We start from the raw sequence: 24408 nt of genomic DNA, 5'->3' as shown, positions 1-24408 counted from the left end.
GGCGATCGCGATGATTTTTTATTGTTTTCTTTTTCTTTTTCTCTTTGTTTTTATAAATGTTTAACCCTCCACGATATGATGATATAGGGATGAGAGCGTCTCGGAATATAAAATGTACCTAGATAGAAAATCTTTATGCTTCGAGCTAATATTTATACCTATAAAGACTAGATCGCCTTCCGATTCTAGTCTAGGATAAAACTTAAAAACCGCGTTTCTTAATAAAGGGGTTCGGATACTTCCCCCGCCTTTTAAGCCTTACCCGAAAGTCTTTTACGTCATAACTAGATATTCTCTACAGGAATACAGGATGTCATGTTGCCAAGTGCTGAGTTATTAAATTAAGTTATCGTAAGGCTAAGGAATGTTTAGCTTAATATAAATTGTCACATATTAACCACTCCTATCAGCTATATACAAAGATATTAACTGGGCACCTTGGTCGACCTGGTTCTCCTTCATACGTGTAACTCTACCTTTTCGACAGAAATTATAGGAGAAAATAACCAATGGCCATGGCTACTCCTTGACCAAGTACAGCCATTTCTATATTGGTCTAATAGAGTAATGGAAAGTGCTAACAACTTCCCTGAGCTGCTAGAGACATGTGGTATAATTTATCAATCAGGGACCTCAAGCACTGCGACCTGCGCTTCCAATACCCCTACAGTAAGTTCAAAATAAGCCCTTCCTTTCCGTCCCTGTGCAACCTAAGGCAGTTGTTATAATTGTATAAAGCATGCTGACAGTATTTGAAATACTAGAGCATAACCGCATGCCATTCTTCACCGCAGCACAGCGACTTTGAAAAAGTTACCTACCCCGATAGTTTGCCTACGAAGCATAAAAAGAACTTAGAAACAATTTCGAACGAAAAACCTTACATAAAACAAGCGAAGCAAGTAGAACCACATAATCCAACTAGATCCTACAACGCCGACTTGAATTGTGGGCTGGACGCTCCTGTTCTAAGTCAACAGCCAGGAAAACAGAAAACGCGACCATCACGAGATGGACTTGTACGACTTCGTCACCTACAAAAGATTGTGTCGAAAAGATTGGACCCAAACCTATCCAAAATAGGAAAGAAGGTACATAACCGGAACGAAAAGCGGTATCGAGATAATATAAATGCTAAATTTAAGCAACTCGAAGATATAACTAGATCTTGCGCTATAAAGGCCAAAGACCTGAACAGTATTAATAGAAAGTCAAAGAAAGGCAGAAAGCCTAGTAGAAAGGCATTAATTTTACAGAATACCTGTAATTGCATTGCGGGACTCAAGGCTGATTTGCTACTGTTACGCAAGGAAGTGGATAAACATGGCATATCAGTATAAACTTAGCTTAAGGAAAATACTAAGCAGGAACAAATAAAATACAATGGCCAGATTACACGGCCTTAAGTAGGCTATAAATATCTCAATCCGATTATAAAATAGAAGAAAGCTCGCTGAGAAAACCGGAAGAGAAGTGAAAAACTCATAATTCTCATTGGAAGCGCAACCTTTGTAACCGACGTAGCAGCGGTTTCGCGTCGGTCAAAAGGGAAAATTTCAAGACGCGTGAGTCGATACTCAAATCAAACCCCCGTCACAGAAGGCCGCATACCTTAGTAAGAGCTACATTAGGCGTATTCTTGCTACTTCTATTCCATTGAAGCCTATATACAATCGTCACGATTAGCTTCTTCGTGGTCTGCGGCTAAGGTTCTCTTCACCCTTTCTCCCATGTTTTGCAAGCTTAAATTGTCAGGGATCAGGCCTATTTCAACCACGTTTCCCACTTGATGCTCGTAGCTCTTCAGCACATCTATTAAATGAGGACGTTTCTCCTTTATATACCTAGCTAAAGCATCGAGGTCTTCCTCAGAATATTTATTATTGTTACTAAATATTCGATAGTGCATTATATAAATTCTCTTAAAAATTGGCGGTGTACTAGATTTTATCAATTGATTTATCCTCGATTAGTAAGTAGCCATTTATTTTCTTGGTAATAGCACTCACAGCTCTCTCGCATTTGAGATTCAGAATTATATTATCTAGAAAATCGAGAATCATCTTATCCGCAACCAAGCTTGTAAATTCTCTATCACTAATTGAGAGTATATTCTTCTTTACCGCCATCGCACAGGATTCGAGAGTATATCAAAGAATAGATAATATAGAGTAGATGTGTAGAGAATAAGTCTAGGATATTAAGACAGAGGTCCCTATAAAGGGTTCTCCTCTTTATTTATGTGGGGTAGAGTCTGAAACTGCACGCATTATAGTAATAGGAATCGATACTATACACTCCTTTAGACTGTATTGTATCGGAAGTTGAACGACTGAAACTGAGAAGTTGACGCCAGCGTTGAACATATAAATTGGGTATACCACAGATGGACTGAAGAAAAGCTCTACCACCGACCAATACCAAGGTATCCCGAAAATATACATACTGGATATTGCTCAAAAAATTTAGATTATTAAAGTCTATTCCTACGGTATACAATACTAAGACTTAGCTAGTGATTATTTTTATACTATATCGATTAGCTTATAATAGTTATTCAAAGTAGGCTAATGGAGACTTTACAGTACAGTACCCTAACGTTGGATAATATTGAAATAATCATCTATGGAAATCTAAGATTTTTATTTAATTTTAACTTACTTTCCTAGATTATAATATTATTTCTTTCCCTTACTATCTAGTATTGTTAGATACTTATTATTTTAACTTTTTCGTACCTTGCTAAAGACTTCGATGATGTTGAAAAAAGCAAGTATAGCTTTGTTGAAGAATTTTCGGTCGAATTAGATAGCTAGAAGTACTAAAAAAAAAAAAAAAAAAAAATCAAAGGGAATAAGAGAACTCCAGAAAGAGATAAATTTGATCTAAAGTAAATCAAAAGTAGGAGTTCCAAAACTAGACCCTTTTCCTTAGAATATTCGAGTATAATATATATAATTAATCCCAGCGACTTCAATTTAATCAACTATATTAAGATATTTAGTTAGTAGAACTACCTAAGTCTAGGGTGCCCTGCAGACATATAAAGTGGGGAAAGAAGGAGGTAGTTGTTCTTTCAAAAATAAGAAAAAGCGGCATTCCATGAAAAGATAGATTCTTTTCCCCCTACTATTTTAAACGTGGTATAACGTGGTAACTGCCATCAGCAGCACAGATTTACTATACTTATATGAAATATTCTAGAATTGAAGAGTTTAACGAAGAGTAATAAATTAAAAAAAAAAAATAATAATTACTCTCACAGTGCAGTACAGGACCGCGCAGGTCATTGTCTAACGGAATTTTCAATATTGAGCAGAGACAGAAGAATATTATACTGTACTGAAACGGAATCATGAAAATATAAGAGATTTTAGCTTATCTGAGCGGGAAATATAATATCGGCAATTTGTGTTAGACTATGTACTTCTATCTTTCTTTCGAATGGAAACATGTCCATCGATAAGGTAGAGAAATAATAAAAAGAAGATAGGATTTAACTTCAGATCTTAGCTTGTCAGATTCTTGGGTAGATATTCTAATTCTACTGTCGCGTCCCAATAAAAAATTAACCAAAGTGAAACTCGGGAATTTAGGCACGAGTGTCGACTAATATAAGAGTCTATTCTTATTACCGTACTTTAAGTCTAAGATCAAATGATCCTACTATAAACGTGTATAAAGATTATTTATCTATAAAGGTCCTCTCATCTCAAGAATAAGTTTGCTATGTTAAACGCTCGTTAGTATAAGAATAGACCATTATTACCACTTAGTTCAGGGCGCGCATATACAGTCGGAGAAGTCGTTGAATATATCGATATCTAAAAAATGTGTTCAACGTCTGGTCCAGCCGATCCCTCCAAGTAATGAGATCGAAGATCTACCACCGTATCTATATTTCCAATTTCTTTTTTCCTTTTCTTTTCCACCTTATATATTTGGTAATTACTATTTAATATGGAGGACAGCTGATATTAGTTAAAAATACGAAATAAAGGTTAATTAAGTCGAGTGGGTCTGCTTAATAACTATGGAATTCTAAACTCTCTCGGATATTTTCGTCTGGTGAACTCGTTTCTATGGGCCATGGTTGAATATACCCTCTTTGATAAATAAATAGAAATACTACCGTTGTTCTTGTTTTCTGTAAATATCGAGCTGTTTATTAATATTATTGTTTAATCTAGCTAGCCAAAGAGGAGGACATTTGCCTTCCGGACCTACTGTATTTGTTGTGGAATGTTGGTATTTATAGTATTAATAGATTAGCTCACTAACAATGTACCGTACCGCCCTTATTTGCTGGTGAAGTAAGGGAGTGTTTAATATATGCCGGTACCGGATGAATACTAAACAATAGCAGCTGTCTTCATTGTGCCAGTCCAGGAAAGATCATGCTAAACGGGTCTACCTGACATGATCAAATTTCGTTATATTCTATTTGATTAGTATAGTCGGAGACCGGAGGTATCTAGCGATATATTCTAGAAATCTTTTAACAATACAGTTTATCTATTGGATTAAGTGGATCCTGCCAGTATAGCATAGACTTGGTACAGTACAACTTGTTAAACACTCGATACAAGTTCCCCAAGGTCACCCCTCGGTTGGCTTTTTCGACTGAGCGAACATTAGGTTACTCAGTTTAAAACCAAAGTTTCTGACTAGCTAGATGGGTTCATTCAACACTGAAACATACACATCCAATTCAGTGCTTCCTCTTGTAAATTCTTTTTCCTTTTCTATTGTCTACTTTTCCTACTGTCCTCTCTTATTAGACTATGACGACAGGATAGCCGGGATTTGAAATGTTAAGCTCAATTTTTTAGTTACTGTAATGGTCAAATTTTTAAAAACTATATAATACCTGGTTAGTAGATTGGTCTTAACCCTAGCGATGTCCGAAAGGTTCAATATCTAAGTGTCGAACAGTTGCTTGAAGGCAGAAGTTCAGCTATAAACAGGGAGGCCACATTGTTTCTGTGCTAGGATTTAGCCTTATATAGAAATCCTATTTTAGGGTAACTTCGCTTTCATTTTAGGAGTGTATCATTAGGAGCGGAATCCTACTTAAAATACGGTTTACGGTTTTGCTTTCCTTTTATTCTATTGTGTAATGGGGATGTTCAATGAGTTGAGAATGACCACTTAACCCACATCGTGCCGCACTAGTGTGTTGGTGTAATGGATAGGCCTATTAAGCCTGGCTTTATAATCAAACTCTTAGTTAACTGTGTTATTGTAGATAGCTGGACAGTTGTATACTATATACAAATTTTGAGGTGGATATATGAAAGCGGAGAGCGCAACTACCTCTAAGTTGGCTTCTAGCTAGATTTCTTTTTTTTTTTTTTTTTTTGCATGGACGGCTTTAGCAAGCAATTATTATACCTATGCAACTGAGGAGAATTTTACTCAATTTGGGTTGAAATAATGTTTTGATCTGGATATAATAGCTGCGAAAGATCTGGTGAAATGTCACCCTCTTGTTCTTTGGCGGCCAAATGGAGAGCCCTCTTACCCGAAAATGTTGTTGGGCCTGTTTCCTGAATTACTACTTATAATATTTCAGAATATTAACCAACCATGTTTGCAGACATCATAATATACTGATATGTTATATTAGCTAAAGAACCACAATCTGTGGGTATTATTCAATATCTTAAAGGGTATTCGATACAATGCTGCCAAGATTCTCTTTCGACGAATCAAAATCGACTATGTACTATATAACTTTCCCAAGTCCTTGAACGACAGGCTCCTACCAGTAACTAGAATTTTCCAACTCTTAGGCGAGTGGTTACCACTTGTTCGAGAGGTATATATCTTTTGCCACCGAGCTGTGGAGCCTTGCATGCTAAACCTGTTAAGTCGATTCTTTAATGTACAGCGATACCGGTAAGGCTTTTAAGATTATCTTTTCACTGTTATGCCGTCTACTGATGTCAAAAAAACTATTAGTCTCGATACCGAGAGAAGCGATAAAAGCACAAATAGTTTAAAGCACCAGCTCATTAAGCAGCCAGCCCTTCGAGAGTGGCTTCTTTTTTATACTATTCCTGGCTCCTGGCCACTTCTACCACCATTCCAGTCGCTGCAGACGCTGGAGATAGAAAGTTTATCAAGTGGTATTCTAGTGGTGCCCGCTATACCAGCTCTCTTGGATCTTTAAATTTATTTTAATATAGAGTTTTATTATTCGGAGGAAGACGCGTGGGATAGGGACTGCGCTGTTCTCGTAGACTTTTCAATGCTACCGAGACTTTTTAAACTGATTATTTCCTACTTGCAGCTTGGTAGATTAATCTTCCATGGGAAATCAGAATCTCTAAAAACCTTGGAAATAATATAGTTAAAGGGTGAGTTAAGCGACAAGTTAAGCGATATCCTCCGCGAGATTGGAGTAGGGCTGGAACAAATTATTATAAACGACTCGTGGGGCACATGTCGAGCTCTAAACGTCGAGCTATTTTCCTTTAAAAAGATCTATCTACTTAGGTCACCCGGATTCTTATCTTTTTTACTTTTAAATAAATTCCCTGCTTTGGAAGAAATTACCTGGAAGTGTTCTATCTGGGGAGCGTCTTGCTTGTCTAAGAAACTCAAGGCCATTTATAGCAATTTTCCAAATGATAAAAATGACTAGGTGAGTATTATGCAACTGACCAATAGTAATAGATATCTGACTCGATTTATCGATTTAGCGAGACGGCATCTGATCGACTGCTTCGAACGTATAAGAGACTGATTTTCTATCATATGCTTCCACATTTCAATACAATTGTACGCGGTATTCTTAAAGATTTGTTACTTTTTTACACACTTATGGTGAAAACAATAACATAATATTAAAATAAATAATATAGAGTTTCAAGTAGACTCGCCGACTTTATATGTTTTAATCCAAGGAGTTTACCTAGAGATAAGGATGCCGTGCGAGTAGATATCGTTTTGCTTAGTGATTTAAAATGTTATTGAAAGTTGACACAACTACTCTGATAGGAATATACTAGCCATTCCTCAATTCATATACTTTTATTTAATCTATATATGGTGCTTTAAAGAATAGATATAATAAATTACAAGACACTTTCCTAATGCCGGCCTCTATATACCATTATAATTAGGCGAGAACGAATCATAGTCCGCGCCTTTTACTATTACTTGATCATCCTATATAAAGAGTACCATCTCGTTAAAGTATAAGCTAGGCTTTTTTAGCATATTATAAAAAGAACTTTAATTATAACTGGTGTAAGACTACTAGCTACTCTTCTTTATTTGGATGTACCTTCATATTACTAGATTGGTATATATTGGAGCGAGGCTATCTGTTCGTACGCTTATTGCAGCCAGTAGCCTTAGTTATCTGGAGGTAGTGAGCTTATTACTAATAATTATATCATAGATTAATACTAAAGCTAAGGCAGTAAACTTAAATAATATAAGCGATCTATCAGTAAGGTATAACAAGCATCCACCTAGAAAGGAGAACTTCCTGAAATATATCTTATTACTTAAGAAAAAAAGACTTCAAACAGAATATATATTACTGGAATAGGGTTCGTGAGTTTCTGTTAAGCTATCGGGAATTTACTTATATTCAGTTGCAAAAGTCAATGTCTGAGTACTGTAGTCCACTTTTCTTGATTAAGATACTAATATATACTACTACTTCGTATGAAAGTATGACCTAACTTTTTATTAGTAGCCTCCATATGAGAAAGAATTAAAGAATATAGGGCCTGGATATATATTTTATAAGTGTGTTACCATGCGAGAGCCGATAATTCTATTGCTACAATTTTAGTGTACGGTGACTAGTTGATGCACGGAACCGTCTCTCGCAAGAAATGGAGTCTGATCCATCCATTAAGCTGTCAAGATTACTCGATTTGCTGGGCCCTTGGGGAAACTTGTCTTGAATTACCGCGTCCTGTACCGTTCTTTTTAATGGCTTACCTATTTATATACAATGTTGTTTGCCGCTTCTTCTCTTATAAATTACCCTATATCAAGTTTAGCCAGATAGCTTCTCGTTCTTATACTATTTTTGTCCTAGCATGTTATTATTTTCTGTCATTTTGTGGCTTTATTCATATATGGCGAAGAAAAGTGGAGAAAATAAATATAAAAGGTTGTTTTAGGTAGTTACACCATTGGCTGGTTTCTTATATCATCCTGCTAGCCTGTAGTTCATAAAACTGCTGTAGATCATTGTGCAGCTGCGCTTCAGATTTCGCAGCTGCACAGCCCGTCCACCATCGGGAGCAGATATCTATGGAAGGATATGTCACTGGGTCTCGATAATGGTTGTAGTTGTACGCTGAGGAACGACGACCGTTACAGCGCTCGCACCGAAGAGGCCTGGCTGTTATCCTCGTTTTGGTCGCTGGATAGAAAGGCTGGTCCCGCTTAGTTGGCAGCCTCGTGATGCTCTGTTTGTGTTCCTGTGTCCCATAGGTAGTCGCGCGAGTTTTGTCTGTGGTACTGATAGCTGCATTTGAGGGAAGTAGAGATTTGCGCCTGAATTTTCCAAGTTAATGCATCATCGAAACTGTGCAGGACGTGACGGATTATACCTGCGCCGAACCCAAAGCCATATGCCATAAAAGAAGTGCATTGGTTAGGACAATCTGGATAATGAATCAGCACGTAAGATTGGCCTTTGACACAAGTGAATCTTGCTCTGAATTTAAAGTATGGGTTTTGTTTCAAATATAACCCATAAGACACCTAACATGGCAAGGCATAGCTGAAACAATTATCTATAGCCACAAATATACTCCAAGATATGCAATAGCAGACAAGGGCGCTTCATGGTAGAGTGTTATAAATTGTCTTAGGTATCTGACCGGGTTGATATGATAGATTATCGGTGAGGTTAATATTTTTTGTTACATATGGCTGTAAAGTGTACGTAGATTTGCTCGGCTAACCATGAAGCCTAAAAGGCCGTCATTCTTGCTGTTTAACCAACAGTGATTTAGTTAAATACAGATATGAGATACTTTGAAGATTGGATCGTCAGGCTGAGATTGAGCAGGTCAACTTCGCCTGCCGTACCTGAAGCATATAGTATCACAATTGGATGTATATGTAACATTATAACGTGCAAGCTTCGATAGTGTACCATATTTCCAGGATTTGCTGAACCCTTCTTAGGATTGTGATATACTGAACATTCATAAAGGTTCCAAGTTTAATATAAATTCTCTGGTAAACTCAACCTCACCCTCATAGTTCTAGCGTGAAGCCTAGCCAGGCATTCAGTAGGCGCCAACCAGTTCCTCGTCCAGGCTTTGTCCCAGTATGCCATCCTTCTGCTTTTATCAAGGCCTGGATCATTGTAGTGGCCCTAAAGAAGAACCAAGTATTGATCAATCAGTATGGGATTCAACTATTGGCTGACCGCCAGCCAACTGCGTTGGAATTCCCCACCACACTGTACCATTAGCATGAAGATTTTGACGAACGTCCCACTCAACAAAGGGCTTCATTGCAACAAGTTAACTGATTAGAGTGTCCATTGGGAGCTTTTTCGGTAGAGTGTCCATGCTCAGCACCGGTACAGAGAATAAATAAAGTACCGAAAAAGGTAGGAATCTGATATAAATGATGATCCACAAATGAATGACATGGGGCCAAGACATCCAATAAATGAATAGATTGCGGTCTAGCAAAGAGCTCACTGCAAAAAAGGACCAAAAATGTCCACTGTCCTGTTGTATGTACTATACAGGCTTATTGGTCATGGCAAATAAGTAGAGCTATCAAATCGCCGATGAATTGTTGGCTATAAGCAACTATAACTAACACCGGTGAAACGCAGTCGTCGCCCTGCACGGCTCGCAGTTATCTAAAACTGAACTTTACGAAAGCCACCAACCGGCCGCCGCCATAAGTGCTAAATACCCATATTATCCTCCATTTAAAAAATTTATAATCTCAATACTATATTTATCAAGAAATACTACTTCAGCATATCAATAAACACAGTGCCATATTCTCCCCCGTATTCCTGTCCCGATGAGGGCTAAAAAGCAGAGACAGCCTTTACAAAGAGCGACTGTGATCAAAACGGCTCAAGTTAAGCTAAAAGATTCACTTGGGTCCTTGGATAGAGATATCCTTATTAAAATACAGAAATACCTAAGTCGAGCTCGCCATAGGAGTACCACCGAGTTAGAAATTAAAGCCGTCCTTTTTATTATCTAGAAGCTAATGGCCTAATATAATGTCTCCCAAGCGGATCTAGTAGCTAACAGTGATTATAGAAGTAAAGCTCAATATAGAGGAATAAACAAGATGGAAATAATCAACGTTAAGAACTATACTAGACGTGTGATTAAGAAGGTATTTGTGCACAAGTTGGCAAAGGCTATATATATGTTCTTTGATTGCCAATATTTTTCGACGGACTACGAAATATCTATTACTTAGTTATTTTTTAGTATAGTAAAAAATATGGTCACAGCGGTAATAGCGTTCGAAATAGTGTATAATAAGATCCTGGACTGGGCATGCTTCTATAAGGGCGATTCAGCCACGTTCAGCTACCGCGTCGGAGTTGCTGATAGGCTCGTCTCCATGGCCAACTGTAAGAAGAAAATCGAACTCGAGGCGGCAAGAAAGAAAAAGTTAGATATAATAGACGCCAAGGAATGGAAAGCGGGCATGGAACGCGAGCGTAAATTTCAGAGGCTCCATAAAGGACCTTCACTGGTGTTAGACATTGGTGAATCAGATGGCCAGTTAGAGGATGAAATGCCTAGCTTCTTGGACATAGACAGTATGTCCGACGAGTCTTATGGCTTTCCAGAGTCGATAGACAATCTTAATCTTAATACTAGAGGAGCACTGGCCGACTTTAATAAGAATAATAAGAATATGGTCGATTTTACGCGCAGCGTGGAAGACAACGTTGACAAAATTATCAAGCGGGAGTCGCGCGAAACCCATGATTTTAACAGCATCCCTTCCCTTTCGGTGAAGCAGAACCCTTCAGATAACGATTCCTTGTCTGTTAAAAGCGAGGATATGTCGAACTTGCCGTAGATATTCGAAATGCAGCTAGTACGTTTTCGCGCCACATCGATACAGGTTGCAGACGAATACCTCAAGAAGCACAATATCAAGCTGTGTATGGGAAAGATATGCACAGTGGTCACCCGCAATTACTCTGCTTATTGAGAAGGGTAGAAAGATAGTGAAAAGATTGACTTCCGTCGGCGCAGGTTGGAATAATCGTACATATTGAGCCCTCTGATCTGTGCCTTACCTAGCCAGAGTTCCAGCTCGTTAAATTCTCCTGTCCAGACTCTGGTGAGTTCCCTTTATTATTATACTTGGATGTGTCAGTATGTGGCCGTTCTATACAGAATAAATAATAATAGAATATGCAATGGTTGGTACACAGTCTCTGTTCTCTATAGACATCTTCGCTAGGAAGCTATGGTATTTTACCTTCAGTGACTGGCGACACCCATAGGATTGCGTAGTGCAGTGACCGGTTAATAGCTTTTCGCTTCTCCACTGAATTATTACAGGCGTGAGTTACGCTATATGTCCAATATATCACTACTGGATGGGAGTAATTAATGCTGCTTGTGGATTGATATGGGGGATTGTAGGTAAATTAGATTCTAGTGAAAAAAGCTGTGGCTCAAAAGACTGGGATTAAAAAGCAGGCAAACAATCGCTTTCAAACCAGCTAACATTTTCCCTCCGTTGGTGCATTAACGTTATACTTTAGCTCTATAATCCATATTACGTGAGAGTAAGACATAGTTCCCAGCTAGAATGAAAGGATAGGAACGAAAGCTGTGTGAATAAAGTGTATCTGCGATGGGTTCTCGAGGGATCCGCTTACCTCCCGGTAGTATAAATTGTGATCGATTATTAATTCCCTTTCATATACTCCAATAATATTCAGAAGTGTACATGATGTGGAGCCAAGTCAACAGTGCGGTAGTGATGGATCTATTGCAGCGTATAAAAAGGAATGGTATAGATATAAACACAATGAGTTGTTCCCATTAAACTAATATAGCTGGCACAGTTAAATGAGGCTAGTAATATAAAACTCAAGATATAAAAGCACTTAACTAACACTGTCGAATATTAAACTCTTCTAATCTTTGATACTTATATAAGAATTTTCTAAATCAATTCACGGCTACCGGTGGTGTACTCCTTTGTTTCTTAAATATACACAATAGATCGCTGTGCGCTTACACTCCAACCCAGGGTAAGTAGTATAGTTCCTTACCTTTCCCTTCAATGCTAAATCGGACATGATTATTATAGCGCCTTATCTTATACAACGCATTCGAGAGCTGCTTAAGCAAGCGTATCGCGAAGCTTATTAATTTTACCAGCTCAATCGGGAAACTCTCGCATGCAATGAACAACTAAACTGCAAATTGTCGAAGGTTCACAATAAAAACAGAGACTTACAGGCAAGGAATCAACAGCTTGAGTCCCAAAATAGGGTGTTGATTTAGTAAATACAAAACCTCGAATACCAGCTAATACGCCTGTAACTTTCATCCCATAGCACCACTCTGGAAAAGGGGAAATCGGCATAATATCATCTTTCAAGGTGCTTTTCTCAGACGGTCTTAGTAGAAATAGCACAAGTCTAGTAATATTATAATATTTATATCAAGGCTCCCATTTTAACTATAAATTCCAAAGCTATCAATCTATTCTAGGGCTACCTTCTAATAGTAGCTGTAGAGTAAACCCTCTAAGCATCTAACTTCAGAAATATTAACTGGGCTGTATTGGTTCAGATATTTCAAGACTACATAGTTATCTGTGTTGCTATACTTAGCTCCCAGGGAAGAAGCGCTAATAAGAAGATATTATTATCTACACAATAAAATAGCTTGCTTCTTATTATATGTATACCGCGGTGTATAAGATCTCTCAAGGGAAATGATTTATAAATACCTTGAATAGAGAGTAAGCTTGTATAGCACAGAGTTTCAACCTTTCGTGAGAATAAAGGACCAGTTTCCGAATCTTAGATAAAGAGGTGGGTAGGTAGACCCAGCGAATGATTGAATCTCCTATTAATTACCCGCCCTCCAGAACCAATACCTCTTTCCAACGTAATCCACTTGCTCCGCCGTTATTATGTACACACTTTACAGATTATCAATATATTCCATAATCCTTTAAATAGCGTGCATTTCATAGGTCTATAGTTAGCTATAGTTTATTCCAGTCCCGGGGCCACCTCACGATTTCTATATAAACTCCATTTACCAGATCTATGTCTGCTTATTACTAAGCCGTCCTGTTGCCAATGATATTCGGCGTTTTCGATCCACCCACCCTATGTTGCCTTGCAACGAACTACCATATTCAAAAATCATCGATAAACAAGGGTCTCATTCCACTCTTGACAATAGTGTTAACAAACTCGCCATCGAGCGGGCGCGTACTGGTCGTACTTTCTCACCTTGGACCCAGAGTCTGCATGTCTCGTACGGTAAACTCAGATATTTAAAAAGTCCAGTTATCTAAAGGGACTCTTCTACACTCAACCAATCCCGATAGATTGGAAACGTGCATGACCTTCCACGACCAATTCATACGCCCTGCCCGTGATAGACATATTATCTCTATTAAATAAAGACGATGATCGTAATCCTTTTAACCCTCCCTTTACCAGCCAGCAACAGCCGACTAGTAAGAGGAGGGATGCATTTCAGGGATGCAATCATAGCATTTTCCCATCGTACCATACAAGTCTAGTGTCCCAAAGCGTGGCATCCATGCCTTCATCAGTACTATCTGATATCAACTGGTCCGAGGCGTCTCGTGTTGCTATTTTATCTAAAATGCCCCGCCGATCTACCACAACAAGCAATGTGTGCGCAGTATATACAAGGTGGTGGATTTCAGGAGTAACCTGCCGTCCTGCGGATGATGCTACCATTATCTATCTATTGGAGTCTATCCAGGGATCTCCTAGAATAGCTATCCAGCTGGCTTTAGGACGAGGTTATAGGTTCACAGTCAGGAGAAGAGACATGCTGCATGGATATCAACTAGAAAGGTCCTGCTTGAACTGCCGCTATGTGGAATACAACTTGAGGAGGGCAAGGTGGCAGTTAGTCAGCCATGCAACCCAGAGACCCTAAATGCTAACTATCGAGCAGATATCAAGGGTCCTCATTGAACACTACTCAGAGGGGGCTTGGCCCGAAGACCTCCATTTTCATTCCTCCGCCACGACAAGTTCGGCTTGGGGACATATTCTACTTTCCTCTGGTTCTCCAGGCTTGTGAAGATACTATTGAGTTGTCGGCGAGGCTGAAGATTAATAATATTAATTCCTCCTTAGACTTTAGCAAGACCTTGATATTTTAAAAAACTTTCTTCCTTTTGACCCCTCTAGTATTAAACCGAGCGAGGATTTGGAGCATTATAATCTACATTCAGAGTTAGGCTGAATCATTTTTCATAAGTTTCGACATTTATATTATGAATTTCAGCCCTGTGTAGTACAGTACAACACAAGCCTCTAGGACATGGCGTGATTTGGGGTGTTATGCAAGAGAGGTCCTAACAGTTTAAAATACTTGTCGTTTTACGCTAGGCTTTACATTATATAAGCTTAATATACGACTCTAGGAGTTCGACCGTGTCGGGGCAATAGCGTCCTCCTCCTTCGACATCAACAAGGATAGGCTCCAATTTGTTTTGGCCATGCTGGGTTTCTTACGATGAACAATAAACAATTAGGATATAACCCAAGCATTATTTCTATATCTAACGAAAAAAGCTATATTAAAATTCAACGCGATGGACATTGTAAGCGTCTTATCCTTGAAAGACTAATAAAGAGATCTATATGCGTTGCTGGCAGAGCTATAACTTGCTGGAAAGCCCATCGCGAAAAAGACAAGACAAATTCACTACTTATTATCAAAGATTAATGGCAATATCCAAAGAGAGAAGGAGAGGGGAAACTTTTATAGGAAGCGACGGAGAAAGAGATGATTAATATAGCTAGATATCACTATCATGAAACCGTTTAAGTAAATAGAGAAATCGACAATATTTGCAATATTTAAAAGGGATTAAATATCACGCAGTCCATGAACTTTCGACCAGTACAGTATAAGCTGCCCTTAATTGCAAGTAATACAGTAGGAATAGAAAGAGCCAGTCGCTCTACAAACTCGACTGGCCAAAGAAGATCATCTAGCCAAGCTAGCGCAATACTGCTACTAAAGAAACGCCCTTACTTAAGTTCACCTTCCAAAAGTGTCTATAATACCAATATATAGGATAGGGTACATCGTCGAGTTATTATCAAAGATTATAGTTTACCTATATATAGAGCAAGCTTACGCGTCTCGCTATTACATGCACTTGAGAATTGCATAGAAAATATAAGTTTTGTTCATATACTATAGTTCATTACTAATTATACAAGGCTACCAGTCGTTGCATACGAAAGCAGGACTTTTACAGGCTGATGTCTCGACTGGGAATCTTATCTTAAATAAAGACGTAGGAAATCTGTCATGGTCAGCGTTTCTCATCGACCTGGATCTATCTATCGAGAATCATCGAGAACGACCATCTGGAGCTAGAGGGAAGATAGGGACGAGAATATTCATAGTAATAGATCTATTTCTGGGAGAGCAACATTCATTCAGGCATAACCTCGAATCTTTCTTTTAAATACTCTTCTGGATATATATTCATTATAATAGTCTAGGCCAAGAGGTTGGGCCAACTGACTTCGATTGTTAGAACTATGAGGATAATAGAAAGCCAGCTCGTTCTAAGTAAGGTATAGTTATTGACGAAGAGGATTTTATTAAGATTGCAAGTGAGTTATTCTCACCATACTATCAAGCATTGGTTCCTTGGGTCAATAGGTTGCGCCGAGTGGTATTCCTAGAAAGTATATAGAGAAAGAATAACGATACATATCTTTCTAGTCAGATAAAAAATATCCTTTAGGAAGCGGTTAATAACCCGAAAGTATTAACACTATAGGTAATATTTAATCGGCGAGGTATTATTATTTATAAAGTAGCACAGTTTCAATATTTTCATATTCAATCAGAATCAGTGTGCTAGCTAATCAATTTCTTTTCTATAAGTAATATCTATAACTACTCCATTATAATCATTTTTTCGTGCTTATTACTGAATATTTTCTTAGTCATTTAAAAAATCCAGTACTCAACCAAGCTACTAATTAGCCTTAAAGAGGACGCTAGATATAGTAAAAAGATATACTTGACAATACTTATACATAGTATCTAAATAATGTAATATAAAACGTAATAGTAATTTACAATGTATATTTTAACACGTGAACTTTTTATAATATAAGGCTTGTTTTGTGGCGGTGCAATATTCTATATTGTAGGGAAAGATTATATACTGTAATATATTTATATAAAGCATCCAGTTAAATATATTCCACTTCATTATAATATTAGTATCCAATGGAATCTTACTTTACTTATAAGCCAGGTCAGGTCCCATAGATTAAACAGTGTCATTTTTCATACGTATAGTATATTAACCCGTCTTACTGGACTATATTATACTTCCTATTATTTCTTGGGCACTAGCTATTTAGATACCTCCCACTTAGAATAAGATAACTGATCGGGCTTTAAAATACTTATCACGCATGGAGGATTACCGCTTTCCCTTAGTATTAATTTAATTCCTTTCAAGCCCAGAGAAGGAGTTGGTATCAATATTATTATATCTACTTTTAATTACTTAATATATCTCTATTAGCAAAGCAAGACTTTATTTACTAGGTAATAACTCTAGCGACCACCAACACTATAAATCTTATAAATAAAAAGCTTATTCACCTATAAAAGTAATTATATTTAATCTATCGAATTATATAATTTCTTATAAAAACTTTAATTGGATCGACCACCGCAACGGCGATCGTATAATAGATCAGCGTTTCCGAAGTGAAATCGCAGACCGACCTGGAAATCACCTTTAAAAAGCTGGCGTCACCGCTTCGAAAGTTGCTAACTTCCGTATAAATATCTTCAGTAACTTGTCCTCTTCTTAACTGTAAGGCCTAGCTTTCTAACCTAAAATTTAGAAGTCTATAGATCTCTAAGAAACCTTGGCCGCTAGCTCCTTAACTTTAGCTCTTATTATAGGCCTTATTAACTCTATAGCCTTCTCTATCCTACCTTTGATAACGTGTATATTTAAAGAGCTTTGTATTGTGTAATCCGCTTCGTCTATTAGCTTCGACTTATAGTCTATCAAACTTGGTACTGGCTTCGCGTTCAGAGAAATTGGAGAAAGTGGGGTATATTTAATAATTATATTATCTATCTCTGGTATAGCCACACCTTGAGAATCTACACCTCCTTAAACTAGGTCTGCGAAGAGCTCTTGAAGCGGAGTATTGCCCTTGAGCTGCTCAGTAGCATAGTTACTTTCCACATATAGTCCTAGGCTACGTGCAGAGAACTGTTCAGTTTCCTTAACAGGCTGGCGCAAGAGAGCAGTCGGTGTCTCTAAAATCCGTAGGTCGATAAAAACCGCACCGAAAGTGGAGCTTGTTATTAAAGGGCTTAAGCAGCTGTTTAAGCTATCAGTCAAATTAGATATGCCAAATATAGCCAATCGAGCCGTCTGGTAATTTTGGCTTATACTAGACAAATTCAAGCTCTGGCAGTGATTGACAGCTTACCAAGCCATACCTTTAAGACTCTCTTAATCCTCATCTTCCTCCTGAGCAGAGACAGATAAGATAGGCTTCAGGTACATCGCGGAAGGTTCCTAGAAAGTAATCTTCAATTCTTTCGTACCAGTAGATGGTGATATAGAAGACTTCTTACCTTACTTGCGCGGGCGTTTCAGCTATATACAATAATCTTTGTCTAGAGTAGACTCCTCGTCCTACATCAAGAACAACCGTTTCTTACTGGCCTTCTTGGATCGTATACAAATAGTTTTGTTATAATAGTATATATCGTGAAGGTGTCGATGGTAATTCAATTCGTTGGTAGAGATATAGTTACAATGAGGATCGGAGTAAACTGACAGCCATGACTTTTGCTCAATATACTCTTCCAAATGATCTCTTAGCTCTGGGCTTCTTTCAAAGGCTCTTATTCTGCGGGCAGCGGCCCGTTTATCATCCCATATACATTTGATACAGTACCTGGCCTAGATAGTGGTATGGCGATACACCATCACTTCGTAATACTGGCTAGTCATTAATAAGAGATGGCTAGCGCAATACCTTTCGAATTCTAGGCTCTCTCCATTAAAGAAGATAAAGCACTCCCAACAATACTTGATCTGTTGAAGAGGAATTCTCATAGTACGAGAAACTTCTTGGCAAACACAAGTATAGATATAGTTGCTTCTCGTAGGCTTTTTCAACCTGCAGGAACGTCAGTAAAGGATATATGTAGATCTATAGATAAGGCTCACATCTCTAATAAATAGCCACAACTGGCCACCGGACATCGGCCTTCAACTGGCTTCTCTCCCAGATGGTAAACCATGTCAAAGTCACGGAGATACTGAGTATATAGATCCCTCACAATAATAGCCTTTTTGTCAAATGAAAGAGGTACATTAGATGATATGATAGCCGCTAGACAATCTAATTTAGGCATAACTTTGTATTAAGCCTGTTTTTCTGCAGTTTACTCCACGAAATTGGGGCATTCTTGGCCTCTGGTTAATATTTTCCAATCGCGCTGGTTCTGAATCTATTCACTTTGGAACTGCTAATATATACTAGTATAGATCTTTCTTTTTAAGATATTGTAATTACGCTTCAGGCGCTTGATATTGTTGTCAAACTTTGCATTGCGGATTTCTATAACTTTGGTAACCAGCTGTGGATCTGTATCAATCTTCTATTCCTTCTCTATAGACAATTGTCGTGGTAGGCCGTGTTTGTGGAATTGACCGTATCCCTGAAAATAGTCAATGTAAGTATTATTGGCTGGTTTATCTATCAAAGCATTGAACACGTCCACACTAGAACAGTTAACGAGATAGTCGTTGCCATAGACAGCTTTGGACTTCTGTGTAAAGATCTGCGCTACGTAAGCTAATAAGTATTTATCTATAGAAAATCTTAGCAATACGGAAATAAGTTAAAAGAAAAATAGAATAACCACTGATCTTTAATAGCTGCTTTTAGAGCTCGTCGCATCGTGTGAACTGTGGTAGTTACAAAGTAACAAGTATTTGCAAGGATCTTCCAAAAATCGGCCGTATACGTTTCTTTTATTAAAGGATCCTTACTAATCCCTACCGCTGTAGATTTTCTGACAATGCATTGATCTTTGGCTTCTTTATTCTATCTAAGAATCAGCTCATCCTGCCCCTCAGGGATTCTTTGCTCGAAAATTTTTTCAAGAGATATGAAACTATAGAGCGCATTGTCTGCAAGGGCAAGAGCTAGAAGATAAAATACTTTAGAATAAATGGGCTCGTCACAGTCCCAGATAGCAGTGCTAAATTTAATAATTTTCGATATCAATATCCAAATATATTTATAGTCCAAAGTTAACCAGAGAGATACTAAGCTATATATATTATATTTTCAGGGTCTTTATTATTTTTGACAAATTGCTAGTCAAGCCGCTATCCAATCCTCTAAAAAATATTAATAGCATGAAATAAAATAAGTTCAATGTTCTAGCTAATGTTAGCGCCTAAATAATATAATCAGTTTATGTTATTAATCTTACCTTATAATATAACTCTCGTCTAACTTTGTCAATTAATACAGGTATAAAAGAAGACACTCTAGCACCTGTACATAGAAATTAAAGAGTGATAAAATGAAACTGGACACGATATCTCCTAAACATAAAGAATAGATTATTAATTACTTAAAATACAATAATAGCGCGCTCAAAATCTCTTAATTTAAAATTATACTTTGGTTTTTTAATTACTAAGAGTACTTTCTCTTCGACTAACTTATATTTAATTTACTAAAAGGGTCAAAAACTTATTTATTCTATGGAGAAAAATATATTTATGTGGTAGAGATCGCTTCGGTTATAAGAAGAGATTTTATTTCTAATTTTAAGGAAGAATCCGGGAACGAACTCTTGGGTATGGACTAAAATTATATATATAGTTGGTCGTTTATTAAGAGTAAGTTTACCCTTTATAAACTTAATAAGCTAGTGGATAAACTCCTTGAATTCCTTAAGTATCGAAGCTGGATGCCTCTCTCCAACTGTATAGCCTTTAGACATATTCTTTTTTTCGACAAGAAATTTAATAGATAAGGGTGAGTAGAGAGACTTATATTAAAAAGACATAGAGACGTACTTTTTATACTTGCGCACCCTTTGTTTATATCTCTCTTTTGTCTTTATTAATGCTCTATCTCTTGTTCATTCAGTATCTTTTTACTTATAGGCGTTTGCATTGTATCCCCACTGTCAACGAAGTTCACAGCGAGCTTTTCTTTTCTTTTTAAGCTGGGTGGCCTTCCACGAGTCGGAACATTTAACTATCTTTGAATATTGAAATTAACGTAGGTCGCTATTTGAACGCTGAAATCACGAAGGTAATATAATAGAAGATATATATAAGATAAGATCTTAAGAGTGAGGATAAAAGTAAGAAGAATCAAGGCGTGTATACTATATTTATATTTAGAATTAGGGTAAAAAGCCTCTAAAGTAGACCTACAAAAGGAATGACTTCTTTTCACTTCTTCTAATCTGACCGGAAAGTATACTCCGAATGATCATTGTATTTAGTGATTAAATTAAATTACTCGGCCCTTGTCTTCATGACGCCCTCACGAAACTGATGGGATATGTATAGATTGGCAAGCTTTAGTCTGTACACGCTTTAGAGGCCTTGTTATAGTCACGTGAGGTATAATACAGAGCAAGGAGAAACTACTCCCGGATAACTTACTAAGCTTGCTAGATTGTATCCGGGAGCGACTGGAGCGTCTAGTGCATACTCCGTGAGCAATCAGTGAATGACTCAGAGCATTCTCGGAGCACTCACGTACTGCCCTCATAAAAGCGGCGGCACCCATATCGGGTAACTGGGCGGAACTCGCAGAAAAACAATTCAGTTATACACTATTTCATAGATCAATCCGTAGCAGCCAATCAAGAGAAGCAAGATGAGTATGGAACCCTCCAAGTTGCGCCCCAAACCTCAATATATATCAGTTCAACCTCTTACTATTGTCATCAGTAGAGATTCCTTTACAACAATGGGCTCTCGACCCAAGACCCCAGGACAATAGCCCAGCAAAACCCTTCAGCACAAAGAATTTATACGAGTTGCCCACCCCCGACCTCATCCTCTCAGAAGTCCTCACTAAATATTTGTACCACTACTTAATTCAGCTCAAGCGCTTACAAAGACAACAAAAAAAGATCAAAAGGAAAGAAACAAGTCCCAGGTTGGACAACCAGGGGTTAAAAAAAAAAAAAAATGGAGGCCACCACTTTGACTGGCACCTGCGCCTGCGAGCACATAACCTACACGGCGAGCGCCCTGCCCACGAAACTAACAAACTGCCATTGCATAACCTGCCGCAAACAATCCGGCGGACCCTACCAAACCTGGGCATTCTTTTCTGCGACGAGCATCACTTGGACCCACGAGGCACCGACACAGCGGCGATCTAGCGATTTCGCTACGCGTGGGTTCTGTCCCCAGTGTGGATCGAGTGTCAGTATGGTGTATGACTCGGAGCCGGGGGGACTGTACATCGCCGCGGGCACCATCGATGATTTCGACAGGGTGGTTCCGAAGCCCTGTGCGCATTTCTTTGTGAAGGAGAAGGCGGCGTGGTTTCAGTTGCCGAATGATGGGTTTGTGAGGTTTAGTGATGGAGCTAATCGGGGAAGGCGTTGACATTGCTGGGCGTGGAGTTGTTGGATAGTATGGATACATGGAGTTTGGGCTGATTAGGGCATGTTTTGAGTGTATATACCTATTTGCTTATCACATGATTCATCCACTACGCAGGTCACAGACACGGTAGAACATCATAATCAGATCCGAGAGGAATCTCGAGCGCAATACAACGACAGTAAGGGAGAAAGCATATCGAACATCATCTAACACAATTTGAGACTGAAACCATCTTCGTCCCGGACTCAACAGGTTGATCATTGGAAAAAGGTACGGCGGTCACCGGGGAATCTCACAGTCATGAATATCCGTAATTTACAGGAGAAGTTCAGAAGGTGCTGGTAGCTAACCGGCTCGCCGCATTGCGAGCATCCAGTCGATCCTCATCATCTTCCTCGACAGTAGTGCTGACGCCACTGGGAGAGCGCACCCTTCCCTTGCCCTGCCCATTCACCTCTTCATCGACCTCCGAAGTAGGCGAGATCATGCTGCCACTCATGCTGCGCCCAAGGCCTTCGCTGCGACGAGGGATGCCGCTCCACGCGTCGCCCTTGGGCCCCTGGCTTGAGCCAAGGTTTGGCCGCCGCACAGTCGGGTGTGATTCACGGCCCAGTCGACTCAGTCCACCAGATGAATCAATCGCCCGGATATCTGGACGAACACTCTCCAGAGTTGCAAGGGTGCGACGTTCGGCGTCAATCTGACGCAGGGTGTACTCACGTAGGCTGGCCAAGAGGTCGTTCGTGGTCCGGTCGAACCAGCGGCGCTTCTCCTGAAGTAGGTTCGATGTCACCCGGTGTGTCCTCTTTGTGAGGTAGTCTTCATGGCTCTGGGCTTCATCTAGAGCATTGATTGCCTCATCGACTTTATCTTTACGAACAGAAGAGCTGACTTTCACCCGGTCTGCAGCTGCGCGTTTGCTGCGGGTAACTTGTTGAGCTTGAATCAAATCCCGAAGCAAAATATGACGGTTAGTAAGGGTCTCCTTCACGATGAAAGCGTCGGATGAGTGATAGTTCAACGGCTCCCCGAGGGTGGTGGCCTCTGCGGTAGCCTGGACTGCGTGATAATCCCCGACTGTCTGAATGACCTTTCCCAATTTCCGGTAAGCATTGGCCAGGCCTGGGTGCGTCTCTTGCACATGCATCTGCCCCAGCTTTACGCCAAAGTCTGATTCGGCAAGGCCGAGTCCTACAGCATTTGATTAGCTGGCGTTATTGCACCACAGCGCTCGCGCTCACATACCTCGTCGGCCCTTGACTACACGGTCAACCTTGTGACTAGCATCCATGCTCCCTAGATAGAACATCTTCACCACGGGTCGCGCATTCTGTAGCTCTGGCGTATCATCCGGGGGAGGCGCGAACTGCTTCAAAACCTTTCTCCGCATACCCGTCGCAGGCTGCTTCATCCGAACAACCGGACTATAGCCGAAATCACTCTCAACGAATAGAACGACCTCGTCATCCTGCATCAGAACCTCGTTACCCAAGACAGTGTTCAACCATTTCTGCATGGACGCCTTCACGCGAATCTCATCCTCCTCAGTTCCTGCGCCGGCGGGGGTCAATGGAGGAGGCACCGCAGGAACCATCGCCTCGGGGTTCGCCGACATCAAATGCTCGGCGAGCTTCGTAAACTCTGCATGGGTACGGCGGACATCGCGATATTGAGTGGTTCTGAATTTGGGGATGTTGGTCTGTGCGTAGGGGGGTTAGTTGCGATGACGGTGGACAGCCATTGGTATAAGGAGCTTGCTCACGTGAACATCGAAACGCAAAATGGGATCCTTTTTGCCCGTCCTCTCTAAGCTTGTAATCTTCGCCTGAACTTTGTATAGAGGAGCTGGCCTGGCATGCTGTCTGGCCCCGGTTTGATACCTAGCGGGGAGCTGAGACCGAGGTTGCTGGGCATATTGTTGCTGTTGCGCGGCATACTGTGATTGTTCATTATGGTAATCTGGGTCGCCTAGCTGTGCGCTCTGTAGTCGCTCCGAGAGGTCGGGTGACTCGGTCTGCTCCTCCCCGGGAGGCAGAGAACTTTCGGGCTGGGAAGCGGCATCGTACGGAGGCTGAGGGGGAGCTAACGGATCGGAAGGAATGTCGTTGATACTCGAGGTAGGGAACGTAGTTTGGGTAGGTCGGGGAGAAGCCCAAGGCGAGGTACCCGCGGGGTGGTCGGGGTCATGCGATATAGCGGAGTAGTCCATGGCTGTCTGGCTTTGCTGGGGAGAGTAAGTAGTAGTATGGCTCCGACGGACCACGTCTGCATCGCAGGCACACAAATATTAGCAATGCATTTTCATGAAGCTATTGCGGCTAATTGATGGCACGTACCTGGATCCCCTCAGAAAACAATTGAGAGCCGCAGGGTACTGTGAAGGGCAAATTAAGGATGCGGGATTGTGGAGTGGGAGGCAGAAGGAATGTCAACCCGAAGAGACAGACAAGCCGAAACGTTACGTCGTTGCGGCCGCCGACACCTGATTGGCCAGGCATCCAC

At 39.8% G+C, this 24408-nt stretch overlaps 5 protein-coding genes across 5 annotated transcripts; 3 read left to right on the top strand and 2 right to left on the bottom strand.

Moving 5' to 3' along the window:
* Window positions 1-451: 451 nt before the first annotated feature.
* Window positions 452-1378, bottom strand: BDV37DRAFT_261722 (uncharacterized protein). Its single transcript, XM_032083350.1, has 3 exons — window positions 992-1378; window positions 758-839; window positions 452-669 (listed from the first exon to the last, which is right to left on the bottom strand). Exon 1 carries the CDS (start codon window positions 1328-1330, stop codon window positions 1031-1033), a length of 300 nt encoding a protein of 99 aa, XP_031936422.1. The 5' UTR covers window positions 1331-1378; the 3' UTR covers window positions 452-669; window positions 758-839; window positions 992-1030.
* On the top strand, window positions 541-1155 carry BDV37DRAFT_261723 (uncharacterized protein; the record flags this gene model as incomplete). Its single annotated transcript, XM_032083351.1, has 3 exons — window positions 541-669; window positions 767-839; window positions 992-1155. Coding segments are annotated over 2 exons (171 nt in total), but the record flags the coding sequence as incomplete, so codon positions are not given.
* An 8654-nt stretch (window positions 1379-10032) lies between the features above and the next one.
* On the top strand, window positions 10033-11250 carry BDV37DRAFT_275587 (uncharacterized protein; the record flags this gene model as incomplete). Its single annotated transcript, XM_032085418.1, has 5 exons — window positions 10033-10177; window positions 10253-10394; window positions 10458-11028; window positions 11062-11169; window positions 11206-11250. 5 exons carry the CDS (start codon window positions 10033-10035, stop codon window positions 11248-11250), a joined length of 1011 nt encoding a protein of 336 aa, XP_031936421.1.
* A 10073-nt stretch (window positions 11251-21323) lies between these two features.
* Window positions 21324-22070, top strand: BDV37DRAFT_12710 (GFA family protein). Its single transcript, XM_032078672.1, has one exon. The coding sequence runs from the start codon at window positions 21481-21483 to the stop codon at window positions 21904-21906; it is 426 nt and encodes a 141-aa protein (XP_031936420.1). The 5' UTR covers window positions 21324-21480; the 3' UTR covers window positions 21907-22070.
* Window positions 22071-22234: 164 nt separating this feature from the next.
* On the bottom strand, window positions 22235-24115 carry BDV37DRAFT_287931 (retromer subunit VPS17; the record flags this gene model as incomplete). The annotated part of the gene is made up of 3 exons (XM_032088182.1): window positions 22235-23097; window positions 23152-23605; window positions 23669-24115. 3 exons carry the CDS (start codon window positions 24113-24115, stop codon window positions 22235-22237), a joined length of 1764 nt encoding a protein of 587 aa, XP_031936419.1.
* Window positions 24116-24408: the final 293 nt, after the last annotated feature.

Source organism: Aspergillus pseudonomiae, assembly GCF_009193645.1.
Source record: "Aspergillus pseudonomiae strain CBS 119388 unplaced genomic scaffold BDV37scaffold_104, whole genome shotgun sequence".
NCBI classification, from domain to species: Eukaryota; Fungi; Ascomycota; class Eurotiomycetes; order Eurotiales; family Aspergillaceae; genus Aspergillus; species Aspergillus pseudonomiae.
The sequence above is the reverse complement of the archived record's forward strand: the minus strand, read 5'-3'. Positions and strand labels throughout refer to the sequence as shown.